Below are 16,356 nucleotides of genomic sequence, written 5' to 3'. Positions count from 1 at the left end.
GCTAATGCCTCCTTAAGTAACACCAGCTGCCTGCAATTAGTGCAGGTTCGAGTCCCACCAGGCTCAAGGTTGACTCAGCCTTCCATCCTTCCGAGGTAGGTAAAATGAGGACCCAGATTGTTGGGGGCAATTAAGCTGACTTTGTAATAATGCCGCTTGGGGGTGTGTGAAAGCCCTAATAAGCAGGCATATAAATAGAATGAAGGCTACTGCTAAGCTTGTAAGCCGCCCTGAGTCTTCGGAGAAGGGCAGGATATAAATGGAATTAAAATAAATAAGTAAATAAAATAAATCATATCAAAAGATTTCATCCAGTCTATTCATAAGTATTAAAAATGCAGGTTTGAAGCATTAGCTACATTCAAGTCATCACCATCATCATCATCATCATCACTCAAGTGGGGTATCATACCTTTGTCAACTTTGCTGCAATTTTTAGGTTCTTCAATTGCCCAGTCAAAATGGAAAGTCTGCCTTTGTATTCTGCCCAACAATGTAACTGAAATTAAAATAGAACCACTCAAGGACGGGCTTTGCTCAAAGGTTACCCTCTTCTTGATCCTACAGCTCTACTGCTCCTGATTCCTACTTCCTATTCCTTATTATTTATTTATTTTTGCCTCCCAAAATTAGCACTGTATGCGTTAACATTTACAGGTTGCCAAGCTTTAGTTTTCCCCCATCTCAAAGCAGAAGTTAAAATTTGAATCCACCATCTGACTCTCATAATAGCCCCAAGCAAGCACAGGTAAAATAATAATTTAAACGGTGGCAAGTAGAAAACAACAACAACAACAACAACTGACCTTTGGGTGGAATTATGACCTGCTTACCTTAACTTGTTTTCCATTAAAGATCACTTCTCTTGCATTAAGTCCTTCTCATGCCAGGCTTCCCCTTGGAGTGGTTTCAAAGGGAATATGATCAAATACAATAAACTTACTGGACTCCGGATCTGAGTTTCCATCTCCCTCGGTCCGACTGTTGGGTGAGGTCTGCTCATAGTACTCCTCTTGAGGGAAACCCAGTGGCAAAGGATGGGACATACTGGTGGCACTGCTGGGCTCATGGTCTCCCAGCCCACTGTCACTGCAGCTTTCTTGAGACCCATCAGGGAGATGAAATGTAACTCGGCGCTGGGACTGTAGAAGGAAGAAAACCATAGAGTTCCAACAAGGTTCCCAAGGAATTGGCAAGTCCTCCCAACACTGGGAATGTATTATTCTAATTATGGTGGTCCTTCACGTATAACCATTTGTTTGGCGACCATTTGAAATGCTGTAGACCTGTTACGATGCTCTAGGTGTCCTTTGAGTACAGGTAGTCCTCATTTTACAACTATTCGCCATTTGAAATTACAGTGGCAATCAAAATGTGTCCATGCACTTAGGACTGTCTCAGCATCCTCATGGTCACGTGAACAGAATTAAGGCGGTTGGCAACCTGCGTGTATTTAGGACAGTTGGGGCATCCTGCGGTCATGTGATCATCACTTGGAACCTTCCCAGCTGGCTTCCAAGAAGGAACGTCAATGGGGGAGGGGAAGCCAGATTCACTTAATGATTGCATGATTCACTTAGCAGCTGCAGTGATTTGCTTAATGACGGAGGTGGAAAAGTTTGTAAAATGGGGCCAGTGGTGGGATTCAAATACCTGAACATCCGGTTCTCTGCGTAGATGGAGGCCTGGGCCTCCAAGGCCTAGAATGGACTATAAGTAACATCCATGCACCTCCGGTGGGCTGTTCTAGGCCTGGGAGGCCTCCTCCAGGCCTCTGAGGCCTAGAATGGACTTTTGGAAGTGACATCCATGCACTTCCGGTGGGCCATTCTAGGCATGGAAGGCCTCCACCAGGCCTATAACGGACTTCCGGAAGTGACATCAACGCACTTCTGATGGGCCATTCTAGGCCTGGGAGACCTCCTCCAGGCCTCCCAGGCCTAGAATGGACTTCCAGAAGCAGCATGGGCTCAGCCGGTTCTCTGAACTCAACAAAATTTAGCTCCTGGTTCTCCTGAACCAGTAAGAACCAGCTGAATCCCACCACTGAATGGGGCCCAACTTAATTAACAATTGTCTTGCTTACCAACAGAAATTTTTGTTTCAGTTGTTGATGTAAGTTGAGGACTACCTGTACGTATGGCCAGTTTTTAGTGTGCCTAATATGATGGCAAAAGCCACCCATCTATCCCCTTATACATAGTAGTTTTAATTGTTCTGTGAAACAAGTGAAGACCAGTGTGTGCATGTGATATATGAGTCGGCTGCATGTGTGAAAGAATTTTTTAAAAAAAATATATTATATTTTGTACTAGGTAGATCAATCAGTCTTATTTTCAATGCAATCATTACCTGAGACTCTTCTTTTGAAAAGTCTCTAGGTATTATTTTAGCTTTGACATGTTAAATAATGCAGGTAATATAAACATCATTTTAGAAATGGAATTGATTGATGGGTTTTTGTGTTTAAAAGACGCCAAATTACAGCCAGACTATTCAATATATCTAATATATAATGCCAGTGTTTAAGATTTTAGTACTTGAGAAGCTTAGAAGAATGACAATATTTAAGGCCTGTTTTCCCAACCTAAAAGTTATTTTAAATATTTTTGTTGATACAACAAATTTTCTTCCCAGAGATACGTAAAAATACTCTGTTGTGCAGTTATCAAAAAATATCTTTTAAACTTTACTTTGAGTAACAGGTTAATAAATTAACCTATTCTGAATAATATATCAAATGCTAAAGTGTTCTAAATAGAGTATTACTTAAACAAGGGTAACAATAAGATGTATTTTCCTTAGAGTGTGAAATGTTCTTTGATTCATTATGGCTACAATTTCTTTATTGCAATACAAAAAGAAAAAGGGTATTGTTTTTATGATGCCCTTACAGTAATTATACTTAATTTAAGAGAATTCACTTTCATTTAAAAGTAGACAAGCAAATCTGACACATTTTCTATGCCAATCAGGGCTCAAAGATGTTGGACATTGCTTACATTTAGCACAAACTTCTGACCATGTTTAGGACCACACTTGGGGATTAAATAATTATTTTACAAATGAGGGTTGGGAAAAACCATCACAAAATCATTCATCAATATATAAGTACTGTTCTTTTTCCAGATATCTAGGATTTCAAACTAAATTTTTAAGGTAAGCCTTCACATTTACTATAAAAATATAGTTCTAAATTAATGGTAATATTTAAAATGGGTGTTGGTTGCTGAAACATACCTACCAAGCAATTTCTCACTGACTTCAGAACTAAATTTGAATAGATTTCACTATTTTTTCCCCAAGCTTTCCTTTTTTGCTCTATTCATCAGGCCAGCCAGGAAACATCTGTGGATGAGAATCGGAGTTTTCCCCTTCTTAGAACAATGCTTTCGCTACTATATTAATTCTCAAGGCCATGTTTGAGTGGATCTTCAAGGCCAATTCTGATTGTCATTCAGACAACTTTGCACGATGATGGTCCATTCATGGTCTAGCTACAGCCATTAGATGGCTCATAGAATTCTAACCGATCTCATTAATTGGACATGCCTGTTCCAATAGTGCTAGAAACTCTCGATATCAAAATATTGTCTTCTCTTTGCAGTCACCAATCTAAGATCCTCAAGTACCCCGCGGCTTCAGTTCACCGTAAGCTTTCTTGACACCTCCTTTGGCGATTGCCTGCTTCTCTGTCACCAGAAAAGTGTAAGAAACGAGCGTCATTTCTCGTGGCTGAGTAGTCATGACAAATGAAAGGAAGCTTTCAGCTGGTATGCGTTGGGTGGATAAAAACAGGAATCTGGGTCACGCAAACTTGAAAAATTTATCTACACGTCACCTTTCTGCTCTCAAAATAGCTTGGGAAAGTTTATCCTCCCTTAAAAAATAAGAAAGAAAGTCATATCCTTCTCTGGGCCAATTTAAGATTCAGAAAAGGTTATTCACTTCCCTCGCCCCCTGAAAGAAAGTTTCATGAAAACATGAATTCTCTCGAAAGAGGAGAGAAGTCATGCCAGTTTTCACATCTTGAATCTTAAAAGCATAACTCCTTAAACGAGAGCCACTTTGACATTGGCTATTCTTCAACATGCTTAATTAAGTCCAAGAAATGCTTGACAGGGATGCGCTGATGCTCACTGGCTTTTACCCTGGCTGCCCTATTTCTTTTGGGGAGGAGGAGGAGGAGGAGGAGTCATTAATGCAATAAGAAAATAAATTGGATAGTTTCTGTTTGGCTCATCTTTTTTATTGTGATTATTTGAAATTCAGCATTATCATTATTATTTGAAAAAGGCCAGCAAGATCTAAAGATGCCCTATTCACCTGGGGATGGGCTGTCGGAGCCACTGAATATCAAGGAGTTTCTCCTTTCTTCTCCTTTTCTCATTTTTCCTGTACTTAGCACATCTGAAAATCAAGCCTTGAGCAGTCACATTACATTTCCAATACAGTCTTTCTTCTTTCCTTTAAATCTCATCTTCTCCCAGAAAATACTCGGGGGGGGGGGGGGGGGAGAGGGAAAAGAACAAGGAGAAGTTGTGAGATGTTAGGGCCTGTCTGTAAATAAGAAGTTAAGAACAACCAAGGCTTGTCTCGGTTGATTTCAATCTTCTTTAGGGAATTTTCAAACAGCGCCTGTTAATTGTTGGGATGGTGCAGTGGCTCAGTTGATAAGACACTGAGCTTGTCAGCTGAAGAGCTGGAGACCCCGGGTGCCAGGCCTGAGCGCCACACAAAGGGATGCGCTCCCGTCCTCCCTCTAGCTGCTACCAACCTAGAAGTTTGAAAGCATGCAAATGTGAGTAGATAAATAGGTACCACTTCAGTGGGAAGGTATTCAGCGCTCTGTGATGTCATAACCAGGGAAATGTCTTTGGATAATCCTGGCCCAATGGTCTTGAAACGGAGATGACCATCACCCCCTATAGTTGGCAACGACTAGTAGAGTAAAATCCTCAGGGACTCCTTTACCTAACAGTTGCAAGTGTGAAAAATGGTCGTAAGTCATTTTTTTCAGCGCTGTTGTAATTTCAAATGGTCACTAAATCAATGGTTGTAAGCCCAGGACTACCAGGACTAGGCCATGGTATGTAGCCATTTTTCTCCATACTTTGACAAATTAGGCACAGCTTTGACACCACAAAGGCTAGAGATATGATGAAGTGAGACAAATACAACCTGACACATAAACCCAGTCTTTGGTGGCAGTGAACTCGCCAATGGAAGCACAGGTTTACATATTCATATTTCTGGAAAGCATTGGTGATTTTTTTTAAAAAAAATCAACACTCACTGTTGTATCTTTGAGGTCTGCAAAATTCTCAGCAAGTTCTAACTTGCTCACTATCTCTCACCCTCCTCCAATATATTTGAGCAGTTTTCTTAAAAAGTTAAAAAAAAAGAACAACTCTGCAAATATTTTACCCAGTCAGAAGATTGTTGTGGTTCTTTCTTTGGGAAACTGATCAAAGGTGACTTTAAATTATTTATTCGACAAACCCAAAAGGATTACCTCCCAATTATTCTAATTCTCTTTCAAGCCATAAAAGATAACAAGTTTGATGTGTTAATCATTTTCCCCCCCCTCAGAACAACATCTCTGAATTAAGCTATCATCATTCACCCTTATCAACAGTACAAAAGAGCCAAAAGAGAAGACATAAAAAAGAGAAGGGAAATCTTGCCATATTCAAAATGTCACAGATATCTAATTTAACTTTTGAAAGGCAGTTATTGTATGCTAATTAGGCATTGAAATGAGACTTAAAAGCAGAATTAAATAATTAATGCCTCTGCAATATGTCACACTGATACACAACTAAACTGGTGCTCGATTTACAGACTGCAATTCTAACATTAAATAAATGTGTCTATTTCACTTCCCTGGTGCTGTTGACAATGTCAACGTAAAATGGGTTCAAACTATTTTAATTTACATCTTCAATTTTTAGCCATTTTTATTCTCCCCCCCCCTTTTTTTTGGTGGTGGTGGTGGTGGGGTGAGTTCAAGAATGGTTTGGGTAAGTCTAATTCAGTCTTGGTTTTTTTTCCAGATTTTTGAGGTGGTACCTACCAGAATTTCAAGCCAACATACACTTTTTTAAAACAAGACAAAGATCAAAGAACTCTAGACAAACACTTTTTAATTATTGATAAAAAGCTATATTAGCATTTTGGTTAATTTGGACACCATCACAATAAAAACCCCTTTGCACAGTTTTTATCAGTCTAATTTTTACAGATATGGAAATTCAGAGTGTTATGAAGGCAGATCCATGTGGACTGTGATAGTCCTTAAAATTGTCCCAAGCAAAGCTAATTGAAAGAAGGTAGACATGTATGACTGAAGAAGCATTTTTGTTGGCAACTCCGAGTGTGAAGACAGATGTCCTAAAACTTGCAGAACAGCTGAATGTGCAAGCAGTCAGGCTGCCCTTATTTATCATGGCTAATCCTATTTTCCGCTCCCTTTCTTTAATAAATCACAGTTCTTAGTTTTGCCTTTTGGTGATGCTTTATTCAAATCTCACAGCTTGGGCAATGCTATAAATGTCATTTTCCAAAGTGCAGCCTCTTCTCCAGCCTGCAGCAATTTACCATATGAACCGGAGGCAAGGTAGACACTTCCTGTCACTTAGAAAGATTGATATAAATGCAACATTGGCTTTAGAGAGAAAGGTGACATGAGTATATAAGGGTATCTCCAACGGAACATGAATCCTAACCATGTAGGTTTCCCATGTAGCTAAGGTTGAAGTTCTTTTCCATAATTCTTCTTCTAACCAATCCTAATTGAGGAATCATCAGTGTAGAATGGGTGCCTCACATCTCCAAGCCTTCATTAGTATCCTTCAAAATATAATCCTGCCCATTGATAAAAAGGCCACCACCAAGAACTAAATAATTTGCTGGCAAAGAAAAGACAAGAGGGCACATCTCTTTTTACATGCATGGAGACAGACTGAACTTGCAACTGATGTTTACTATCAGAACTTGCAACTGTATAGTACTATTCTCCATTGTATCTCAAGACAATAATATTGATTGGGGGCTATGTTAATGTCTGCCAGGATCTGTCAACTGAAGTAACTGTCTCACTCTACCTAATAACACGTGCAAACAGCCACTTTAAATTGGAAGTAAACCGCTTTAAACTTGATTGTAAACAATTCAATTTTCGTAACAGAGTTGTCAGAGTCTGGAATATCTTTCCCGATTCACTTCTCTCAGCTACTCACTTTCACAGTTTTAATTCCAATTTAACTTTTGTGGACCTCATCCCATATTTTAGAGGTTCATAAGGAGGTGTGTGTAAGTGCACTAACGTACCTATCATCCCCATCACATTTTTTTTTTCATTTTGTTCGTTCGAATTTGTCATTTTTATTCAATGAATAAAGAAAAAAAAAGGGGGGGAGTTAGGGCTGGCCAATCATTCAGCTCAGTCCATTTTAAATTGATTGAAGCCACTGTCTACAGCCAGAAACCAAAGTGCTAACTTACATGCAGTCTTTTCAATTGGAGATTTTCAAGGATTTAATTTGGAATCAATGATAGATTTATTTTCTGAGTTAGAAAATGAGTTTTAGGTTTGATGTCAGAATAGCATGGTGAGGTTATGAGTAACATTTGTTGGTTTGAAATAACCCATCAAAGTTTTAATACAGTTATGCAAGAATATGCAGTCTTGCACCAATCTGCACATTCTTTTTGAGTGTGTGTGTATATATATAGCCCCTAGCTGATATGTAGAGGAATCCTGGTTTGCTTACAGGTATATCAATTAAAGAATATCAAACAGTGTTAAAAGTTTACTTAAACACACTTTTTGATTTGCAGTAGTGGTGAATATCTGTAGCTCAGATGTAGAAGGAAGATGAGCTTGTTCTCTGAGCTTGTGGGTTGGTTTCCAAATGTTTCATTACCAGACTAGGTAACATCTTCAGTGGAGTTTAGAGGATGTCAGTATGAGGGTTTATAAGGGCTTCACATGGCTAGTGGGTATTGTGATGAGTGAGTGGTAGATGTCTCAAGATCTGACCACACGAAGCCCTTATAAACAGAAGACTGACACTGACATCTCCTAAATTCCACTGAAGATGTTACCTAACATCAGAAACCAACCCACACGCTCAGAGAATGAACCCTCAGCCTCGCTTTTTGATTTTGCCATGCACCGCATTAAGACACAACCATCTTTGAAATCGAGTATTTTCAATTGTCTTTCAAGCAGATCCATCTTCCTATCAAAAACGTCACACTGAATGCAAAATTAATTCTACATGCACTACCATCAGATTCCTAATTTAATAAAGCAATACATAAGGGTAGATCATTAAGTGACTGCATGATGGAGAGATGTGAATTCATAGGATCTGGATTGAAAGAAGTTGAGAAAGCTTATCCTGTCTACTTTTTCGCTCTCCGTTTTGTCCCTCTCTCTCTTTAGGTATCTATCTGGTCACTAAAAGTCATCACTCACTTGACGACACATAATGAATATGTAAATGTCATCCTAATTTTAAAGGTGTCTTAAAAGACTTTCATTAGAACTTAGGAAAATGGCTAAAGTGCCTTAAAAGGCTTTCATTAGGGCTGTTAAAATTGCTAAAAAGTATCCTGTCTCTAAATTCTGCCAATTAGATCTCAGTGAAATATATTCTCTAAAGCTGAAGATTAGCACATTCGTTCAAGACAGAAATCTTCCTATAAATTCTTTTAAAAAATCAATGGCATAATATTAATATGTGACCAATTTATCCACTCAGTCATGTGTTTCAGTGTGTAAGAACTCATCGTAAGTCCCATATTCAACGCCCAAGGAAAAGTTTCAAAAAAGAAAATGTGCTTTGACTCATAGAACTCAAAATGTAGAGAGAAGGAAGGAGGCCCCATTTAAATTACCTAACAACAAAATTGTATCTTGATAGTGAAAATGTGTTTAGTTTGCCGTATGAAAACAAACTAACTTAATTATGCATTGTGAATGAATGCACAAAACACATAGAAGGCTATAATTATTTCCCTGCTCCCACTTAAAATTTGGCCAATTTTTTTCCATGCACGTATTTACCTAAAAAAATATGCATAAAAATAGAAGCTGTTGGAGGAACTTTCATGAACTCTACATTCTGTAAAACTGCAAACAGAAATGCATATGTTCAGAGAAATTTGCACCAGAACATACACAAATTTCACTGCTTACTAAATGAATTTGGAGTGGGGAAAGAACTTTCAGGTATGGAACAGTTAGGATAGCGTGGTAGCATTCTTCTTTTCTCCATAATGTTGATATCCTCTTCCCCCCTCCTCTTCTTCCTCCTCTTCCTTACTCCTTCTCTTTCTCCACTTCCTCTTCCCCCCTCCCTCCTTCTCCTAATCATGGAGAGTAGATAGTAGTAGATACAGGATTGGTGTTTTTTTATCATCAGAAAGGCTTGTATATTCCAGCTCTTTGTCTCAAATTGAAACTCAGTTATGTCTTTCCTTCAAGCCATTGCACTTAGGGCACCATTACAATTAAATATTTATATTGTTCTTGTGTCATTCTGATGTTACGCTTTGAATGTTTAAGCCTGGCTGAGCGTGTTTCCTTCTCCTTTGTTTAAAGGATCATTCATCAATGCTGAGTAAATATCCTTCCTGACTATGGACCATTAGCAAATTTATCAGCTCAATATACTGTTCAATGCCACGGAATGAAAAATATACGACAGTCAAAGCAGAGGCAATGCTTCTTTCTCTTAAAAGGAACATTTTAAAACCAGTGTTCAGAACTGAAGGGTTAAATGGAGGAAGGCATACAAATGGATGAAAGAAGATAAGAATGCATGGGGGCTTTGATCCCAGCAGTGGCTTTTGGGATTCCTAAACCCTGTTGCAAACTGGCTTTGCATTTACAGTCTGATTCTATGAATATCTGCTAATAAATAAGGGATTCAGGGTTCCACGGGACTTAAGTCTTATGAGTGCGTACGAATGATCAGAGCCTTCATTCTTTAAAAATGTAATAAAGCAAAACACAAGAAGCTTCTCTGAATCTCATTGGTCGGGGGAAAGCATCAGGCAATAAAAATTGGACAGTAATAAGACACAACCATCTTTTGTTGGAAAATTAGTGTGGGTAATTTCCCATTTAATCTGTGCCCAGCATACTCCCAGTTAATCTGCATATCCGCACTGCAGCAAGCACATGTATTACTCTGTTCTGCTAGCAAAACTATAGCTTGATGTTTATTTATTAAACATTAGCAAACATCAAAAGTGCAAGATAAAACAGGACAAAAGACAAGCAGAACGAAGAGAGAGAGAGAGAACAACAGGCAAGAGATAAAAGGCCAGAGAGATTAATGTGACATCTACATTATCTTTATCTACAAACCTATCTATCAAAAGACACAGAACCTTCCAGAGCCAGTGGAAACCATGTCATAAGCAATTAGCACTGAAAAATCACAAGGAGAACAGCCTTTGGTTGTTCCAGGGTTAACCCTTTTTGATACATAGCCCAGGGGTAGGCAACCTTGGCTCTTTTATGACTCGTGGACTTCAACTCCCAGAATTCCTGAGCCAGCCATGCTGAGGGGAAAGGGAGAGGTTTCCAAGCTGAGTCATGCTGGCTCAGGAATTCTGGGAGTTGAAGTCCACGAGTCATAAAGCGGCCTAGGCCTAGGCCAGGGGTAGGCGACCTTGGCTCTTTGATGACTTGTGGACTTCAACTCCCAGAATTCCTGAGCCAGCCATGCTGAGGGGAAAGAGAGAGGTTTCCAAGCTGAGCCATGCTGGCTCAGGAATTGAAGTCCAGGAGTCATAAAAGAGCCAAGGTTGCCTACCCCTGGTGTACCCAAACAAAAATATAAATAAATATTATTCCTGCTGTATAACTGAACCATGGCCAAGTGGCAGCAGAACATGGATGCACCCAAAACCACCTTTTCTTCCTTCACCAACCCGGTTGGTTATACTGTTTTAAATGTTTCTTCTGCACTTTCTAGATGTACACCTCCATAGGTGGCTGCCACAAAGAAGAGAGGGTCAATCTATGCTCCAAAGTACCTGAAGACAGAACAGGAAACAATGGATGGAAACTAATCGAAGAGAGAACCAAGCTAGAACTAAGGAGAAATTTCTTGACAGTTAGAACAATCCATCAAAGGAATGACTTTCCTCCAGACGTTATGGATGCTCCATCATGGGAGGTTTTTAAGAAGAGACTGGACAACCGTTTGTCTGGAATGTCTCCTGCTTGAGCAGGGGTTGGACTAGAAGATGTTCAATGTCCCTTCCAACTCTGCTATTCTGTTATACTGGTAAGTATGCAAAAAAAATTTTTAATGATCTCACCATGAATTCTAGGCATAGGCTAAGCAGGTGCCAAGCCATCACTGAAAAGTTGATTTCAGCTTCACAGCCAGCGTTATTTTTTGTGATTGTTTTAATAGCGGCCACAAAATCCACCCATTTTTGTTTTGTTTTGTTTTGCAATTTGCCCTAAATGCTTGGAGGCTTTCCTTCAGACTTTGAAATCTGTCCTCTGCTGCCTAATCTTGCAATCATTTGCATTCTAATCTTGTTAACCCCTCAACGCCAAGAGAAACTCTCCTGATTTCTCCCCAATAAAAGAGCACCAATTCAACCATACAACAACAACAACAACAACAAATCTGTCTCGTTCACATTTACACACCCCTCTGGGGACTACAGCCCAAATGGAAAACACCAAGAAATTTGCAGTGTGAGATGCTTGCTACTCCTAATCAATCTCGCTCCCTGCCACTCTAAACAAACATAGCGCTCCAAGCCTATTAACTTGCAAAAGTTGCTTATCAATCTTGAAAGCAGGCGGGTGAGCTTCTCAAAGAGACTTCTGTGACCTCTCTTGGGAAGGATGTCCGTCCAAATTGATTTACGGGTTGTGAAAGCCTGCTGGTTCCATGGTGGGAGGGGGGGGGACAAACAATGGAAAGTAGATCTTACGATTGAATTTCTTTTATTTCCATCATGAAATTGCTCTCTTTTCTCGCTCCGCTCTCATTTACTATCTTATTCTCCAGCCTTCAAGGTAACTAAGGACCCTTTGGTCTGTGCCTCCGTGCCTGCAATTACAGGAAGTCCTTGACTTATGATCATAGCTGACCCGTAAATTTCTGTTGCTAAGTAAGAAATTTATTAAGTGAATTGTGCCCCATTTTATGACTTTTCTTGCCACAGTTGTTAAGTGAGCCACTGCGGCTCTTAAGTTACACAGTTGTTAAGTGAATCTGGCTTCCTCATTGACTTTGCTTGACAGAAAGTTGCAAAAGGGGATCACGTGACCCCAGGACACTGCAACTGTCATAAATATGAGTCAGTTGCCAAGTATCCGAATTTTGATCACGTGATCATCGGGATGCAACAATAGTCGTAAACGTGAAAAACGGCCATACGTCACTTTTTCAGTGCTTGTTGCAACTTTGAACAATCAGTAAATGAACTGTTGTCAGTGGGAAACTAGCTAGAATAACAATATGGTTAAAAATATCAGAGTTATGTAAAATACCTTTTCTTCTTTGCTAAAATACAGTAGGAAAGAAAACATTAAAGGAGAACAAGAAGACATCCACAAGTGAATCTGGCAAGAATATTTCAGTCCTGAGTGGGTCACCCTGGTTAGTACTGGTCACTTTATCTTTGTGCAAATAATCCATCTTCTTAAAAGATGCATAGATGTCTGGATGTGTGAACCACTTTCATGTTTTTCATTTTGAGCAGTCCCCATGACAAAATATCATTAGAATTGAATGCTGCCTGACGTTTTCTCCATGGCTGAAATATGAATAAGGTATCAAACTAAGCCTGAGTGTGTATATCTCCCAGAAATTTAATAAAAAAATATGTCAGTAGGGCAGCGTGTCCCTCAACAAAGCATTATAGAAATACAAAGTAAAGAATAACAAACAAGCTTTGTCAGTTCTCCAGAACTTTTTAAAAGAGAGCCTGGGACAGGAAAAAGCTGACCAGGTATTACAGGTATAACCAGGGCTTTTTTTCTCATAGAACGCTCAGAACGGAGTTCCGGACACCGTTTTTGGATGGAACCTTGTAGGGTAGGCAAGGTGAGTTTTATGACATGTGAGAGTTCCGGCACCTTTTTCTTTTACAAAAAAAGCACTGGGCATAACACCAGCAAACTCCAACTATATTCAGAGAGATATTTTTTAGGAATTAACCTGAAAACCTAAACAGCCTGTGTTAAATTTTAGAACTGCATTACACACGATACAAACAATGGAAGGAAAATGACTGATGGTCCATTTTTTAAAAACTTTGGGGGCATTTTCCCAACTCTAGCGAATAACTCTTGATCTGCAATTGGGAAAATAATACCAGAAAATATCTATATAGTCATTCTTCCAAATTGTTGGACTTGAGCTCTTCAAAGTATCCAGTCTTTTGGGCATCGTGGGTCAGAACCTTGAAAACAGATCCACGAAATTATGCTTTGTTTTGGAAAAGCCTGCTTCAGAGAACAAGCATCTCCACTAGATTTCTCTTGATAGTTACCTGAGAACAATATCTACATATGGGCAGATTTAGAGAGTCATGACTCTGCCAAGAAAATGGCAGACAAGCTTGGTTCAGAGCTGAGCATTAAACCCATTTAGATTATTGCGGCAAAGATGCGTAGCTTTTGATTTGCATTCGTTGATAAGACAATTTATTATGAATTGCAATTCTGTATAGTCCAATGGTGGTAAGGGACTCCAGAGATGTTATTAGCCCTTTTGCCAAAACACACCTGTGCATGCAACTCATAGAACAATAATGATCCCCTTTGCTCTAACGAGACAGAAAAAAATTAGCTGCTGCCAAAGAGGCGTGCTGCCAAATTCAGCATCGGTGACTAACAGAGATAACTTTATGAAAGGAACTCATTGATTAAGAGTTAAGACATCTCCAAGAACCGAGAAAAAATTAACTCAAGCCTAAATAGGTCCAGATTTTTCTCCTGGGCTAGAGAAGTTGAACGATCTCAACGAGAAGTCTGAAAAGCTTCATCTCTGGCTCCTGGCTCTTCCAATTCCCATCCTTGCTGCATGTTTGCACAATCTTTAAGGGATGAGCGGCCTGCCTTGGCAGCAACCTGGAACAGAGAGATTAGGTGTCACAATGCACCCAGTCTTATTGGCTCTGCTGTTGTGGGGAGAATTTCATTTAAAGTCACAATGGCTCATTCACCAAAGGAGCCATTCACTAGGGCAACAAAAGTACCGTCAGTTCAGCTGTGAAAGTGGTTTTCAATATAGAGCTCTTCAGAGATGCAGGATGAATTACAGCGAGCTATACAAATGGAGCCAGCCCCGTTTTTTTTGTTTTTTTGCCCTAAAAACTCCCCGATTGATTTCTGCGCGAACCCAACCTCCAGCAAGCAGCGGCAGGGAGAATTATTCCATTTATCGCAGAAGAGCGAATTAGAGCTGTTGCTAATGGGGGAATCATTAAAGCTAACACGCAGAGGCACAACTGTGCTCCCCGCAATTTTAGCTGTTACAGCTCAGTGTCCACATGGTAGCAGGTCAGAGCTAGAAAGAACGAAATAAATGCAAACCGATGAGGAATGAAACTACCTCGTTGCAGTGTGATGCACAACTACGAGGCTGTTCTGAAAGGGGAAAGGGTTACGTTTCTGAATGAGTAGGAAATTAACTTGTGGGAAGGTGGGTGAGTGCCCTTTAGGGCCAATCCAAAGAGATCATTCTTCAGAAAGAGTTCATACACGAGAGCAAAGTTGATTCACTCTCTAGCTTTAAAACAAAAGTTCTATTCACGCTCCTGGAGATTTCAGCGGCTCTTGAAAAGATGCATTGAATGTCACATCTAACATGCAGATTTTATTCGACAGATAGTCCTCGACTTACAACAATTCATTTAGTGACCGTTCCCAGTTACAACAGCACTGGGGGGAAAAAAGTGACTCGTGGCCCTTTTTCATGCTTACAACCGTTGCAGCATTCCAATAGTCCTGTGACCAAAATTTAGATGCTTGGCAACTAACTAGGCTACTGCTAAGCTTGTAAGCCGCCCTGAGTCTTCGGAGAAGGGCGGGATATAAATGGAATTAAAATTAAAAAATAAAATAAAAATAACTCCTATTTATGACAGTTGCAGTATCCTCGAGTCATGTGATCACCCTTTTGCTGACAGTGAGGAAAGCGGATTCACTTTACAACCATATTACTAACTTCACAACTCCAGCGATTCACTTAGCAACGGTGGCAAGAAAGGCAGCAAAAATGGGGCAAAACTCACTTAGCTATCGCGCTTAGCAACAGAATTTCAGGGGTTAATTGTGGTCATAAGTCAAGGACGACCTGTATTCTCTTTCTATCCAAGCCACAATCAAAAAGCACCCGGATGAATCTATTTAGCATCCATTCCATTTTTATTTGTTCTAAGCACCAAAGCAACGATGGGGGGGGGGGAAATGAAGCAGTAATTTGCACCTAAGGCCACAGACTCTTATAACATTTTGCTCAACTCCAACTTGAAAATGCTGCATGCCAGAAAACATTAGGCCAATTTCATACAGTGGATACTCTGCTATCCATTTTTATTTCTATTATTGTGTACATTGGAATTTCTGCATCATTTGATTTCTCAACAACTCAGATTAAGGCTTCCTCTGTTCCCCTGCAAGCTCAACAACTTAATTTGAGCTGCCGAGACTTTCAGAACTTGAGTGATACAAGTAAAAAAAAAAAAAACAAATTGGTTTTAGATCTATTTTCAATTACTCTGTCTGTTAGGAGCTGTAATGCAGACAAGGAAATATATTCATAAGATATTTCCCTTGGCATGGCAATGTTGCCATTACCCTCACTAACCTTTTCTAGAAATTGTCTTAAAGTCATAAAAGCAATGTGCTCAAGCCAATTTAGGTACAAGCCATGGGGTGTTGCAGATATTGGGGAAGGAAAAAAAAAGTTTGAGCTAAGTGAACCAGCATTTTTATATCATTCTTTATATTTTATTTTGCTGCTAGCTTCTGTAAGAGGAAGGGAAAGAGTTGGGCAATCCATATTCAAGAAACCTAAAACAATGATTGGGTCTTGGGCAGAATTGCATGTGGTAGTGAGAGATATAGTGGTGTCAAGTGACAGCAATCTCAGGAGTGAGAAACTGGAGAAGTACCAGGGTCTGAAGGAGGATTTGGAGAGGATGAGGAAAGTCAAGGCCAAAGTGGTCCCAGCAATGGTAAGAGCACGTGGGACTGTGACTCCGAAGCTGGGAGAGATCCCATGAAAGACATCAGAGTTCTCTCTACAGAAGAATGCAGTGCTAGGAACAGCTAACATCCTGCAAAAGACTCTGAAA

At 39.7% G+C, this 16,356-nt stretch overlaps 1 protein-coding gene across 1 annotated transcript in view; it reads right to left on the bottom strand.

The window, feature by feature from the left end:
• Positions 1-16,356, bottom strand: part of PCDH11X (protocadherin 11 X-linked) — a gene marked incomplete at both ends in the record, with an annotated part of 442,916 nt that overhangs the window by 114,850 nt on the left and 311,710 nt on the right. Inside the window, 2 exons of the mRNA XM_083371795.1 lie at positions 413-499; positions 944-1,142. Coding sequence (XP_083227921.1) covers positions 413-499; positions 944-1,142 — 286 coding nt within the window. The remainder of the gene's footprint in view (positions 1-412; positions 500-943; positions 1,143-16,356) is intronic.

The sequence above is a fragment of the Vipera ursinii genome (genome assembly GCF_947247035.1).
Source record: "Vipera ursinii genome assembly, chromosome: 12".
Taxonomy (NCBI): domain Eukaryota; kingdom Metazoa; phylum Chordata; class Lepidosauria; order Squamata; family Viperidae; genus Vipera; species Vipera ursinii.
Note: the sequence above shows the minus strand (reverse complement) of the source record. Positions and strands in the feature narration are given on the sequence as shown.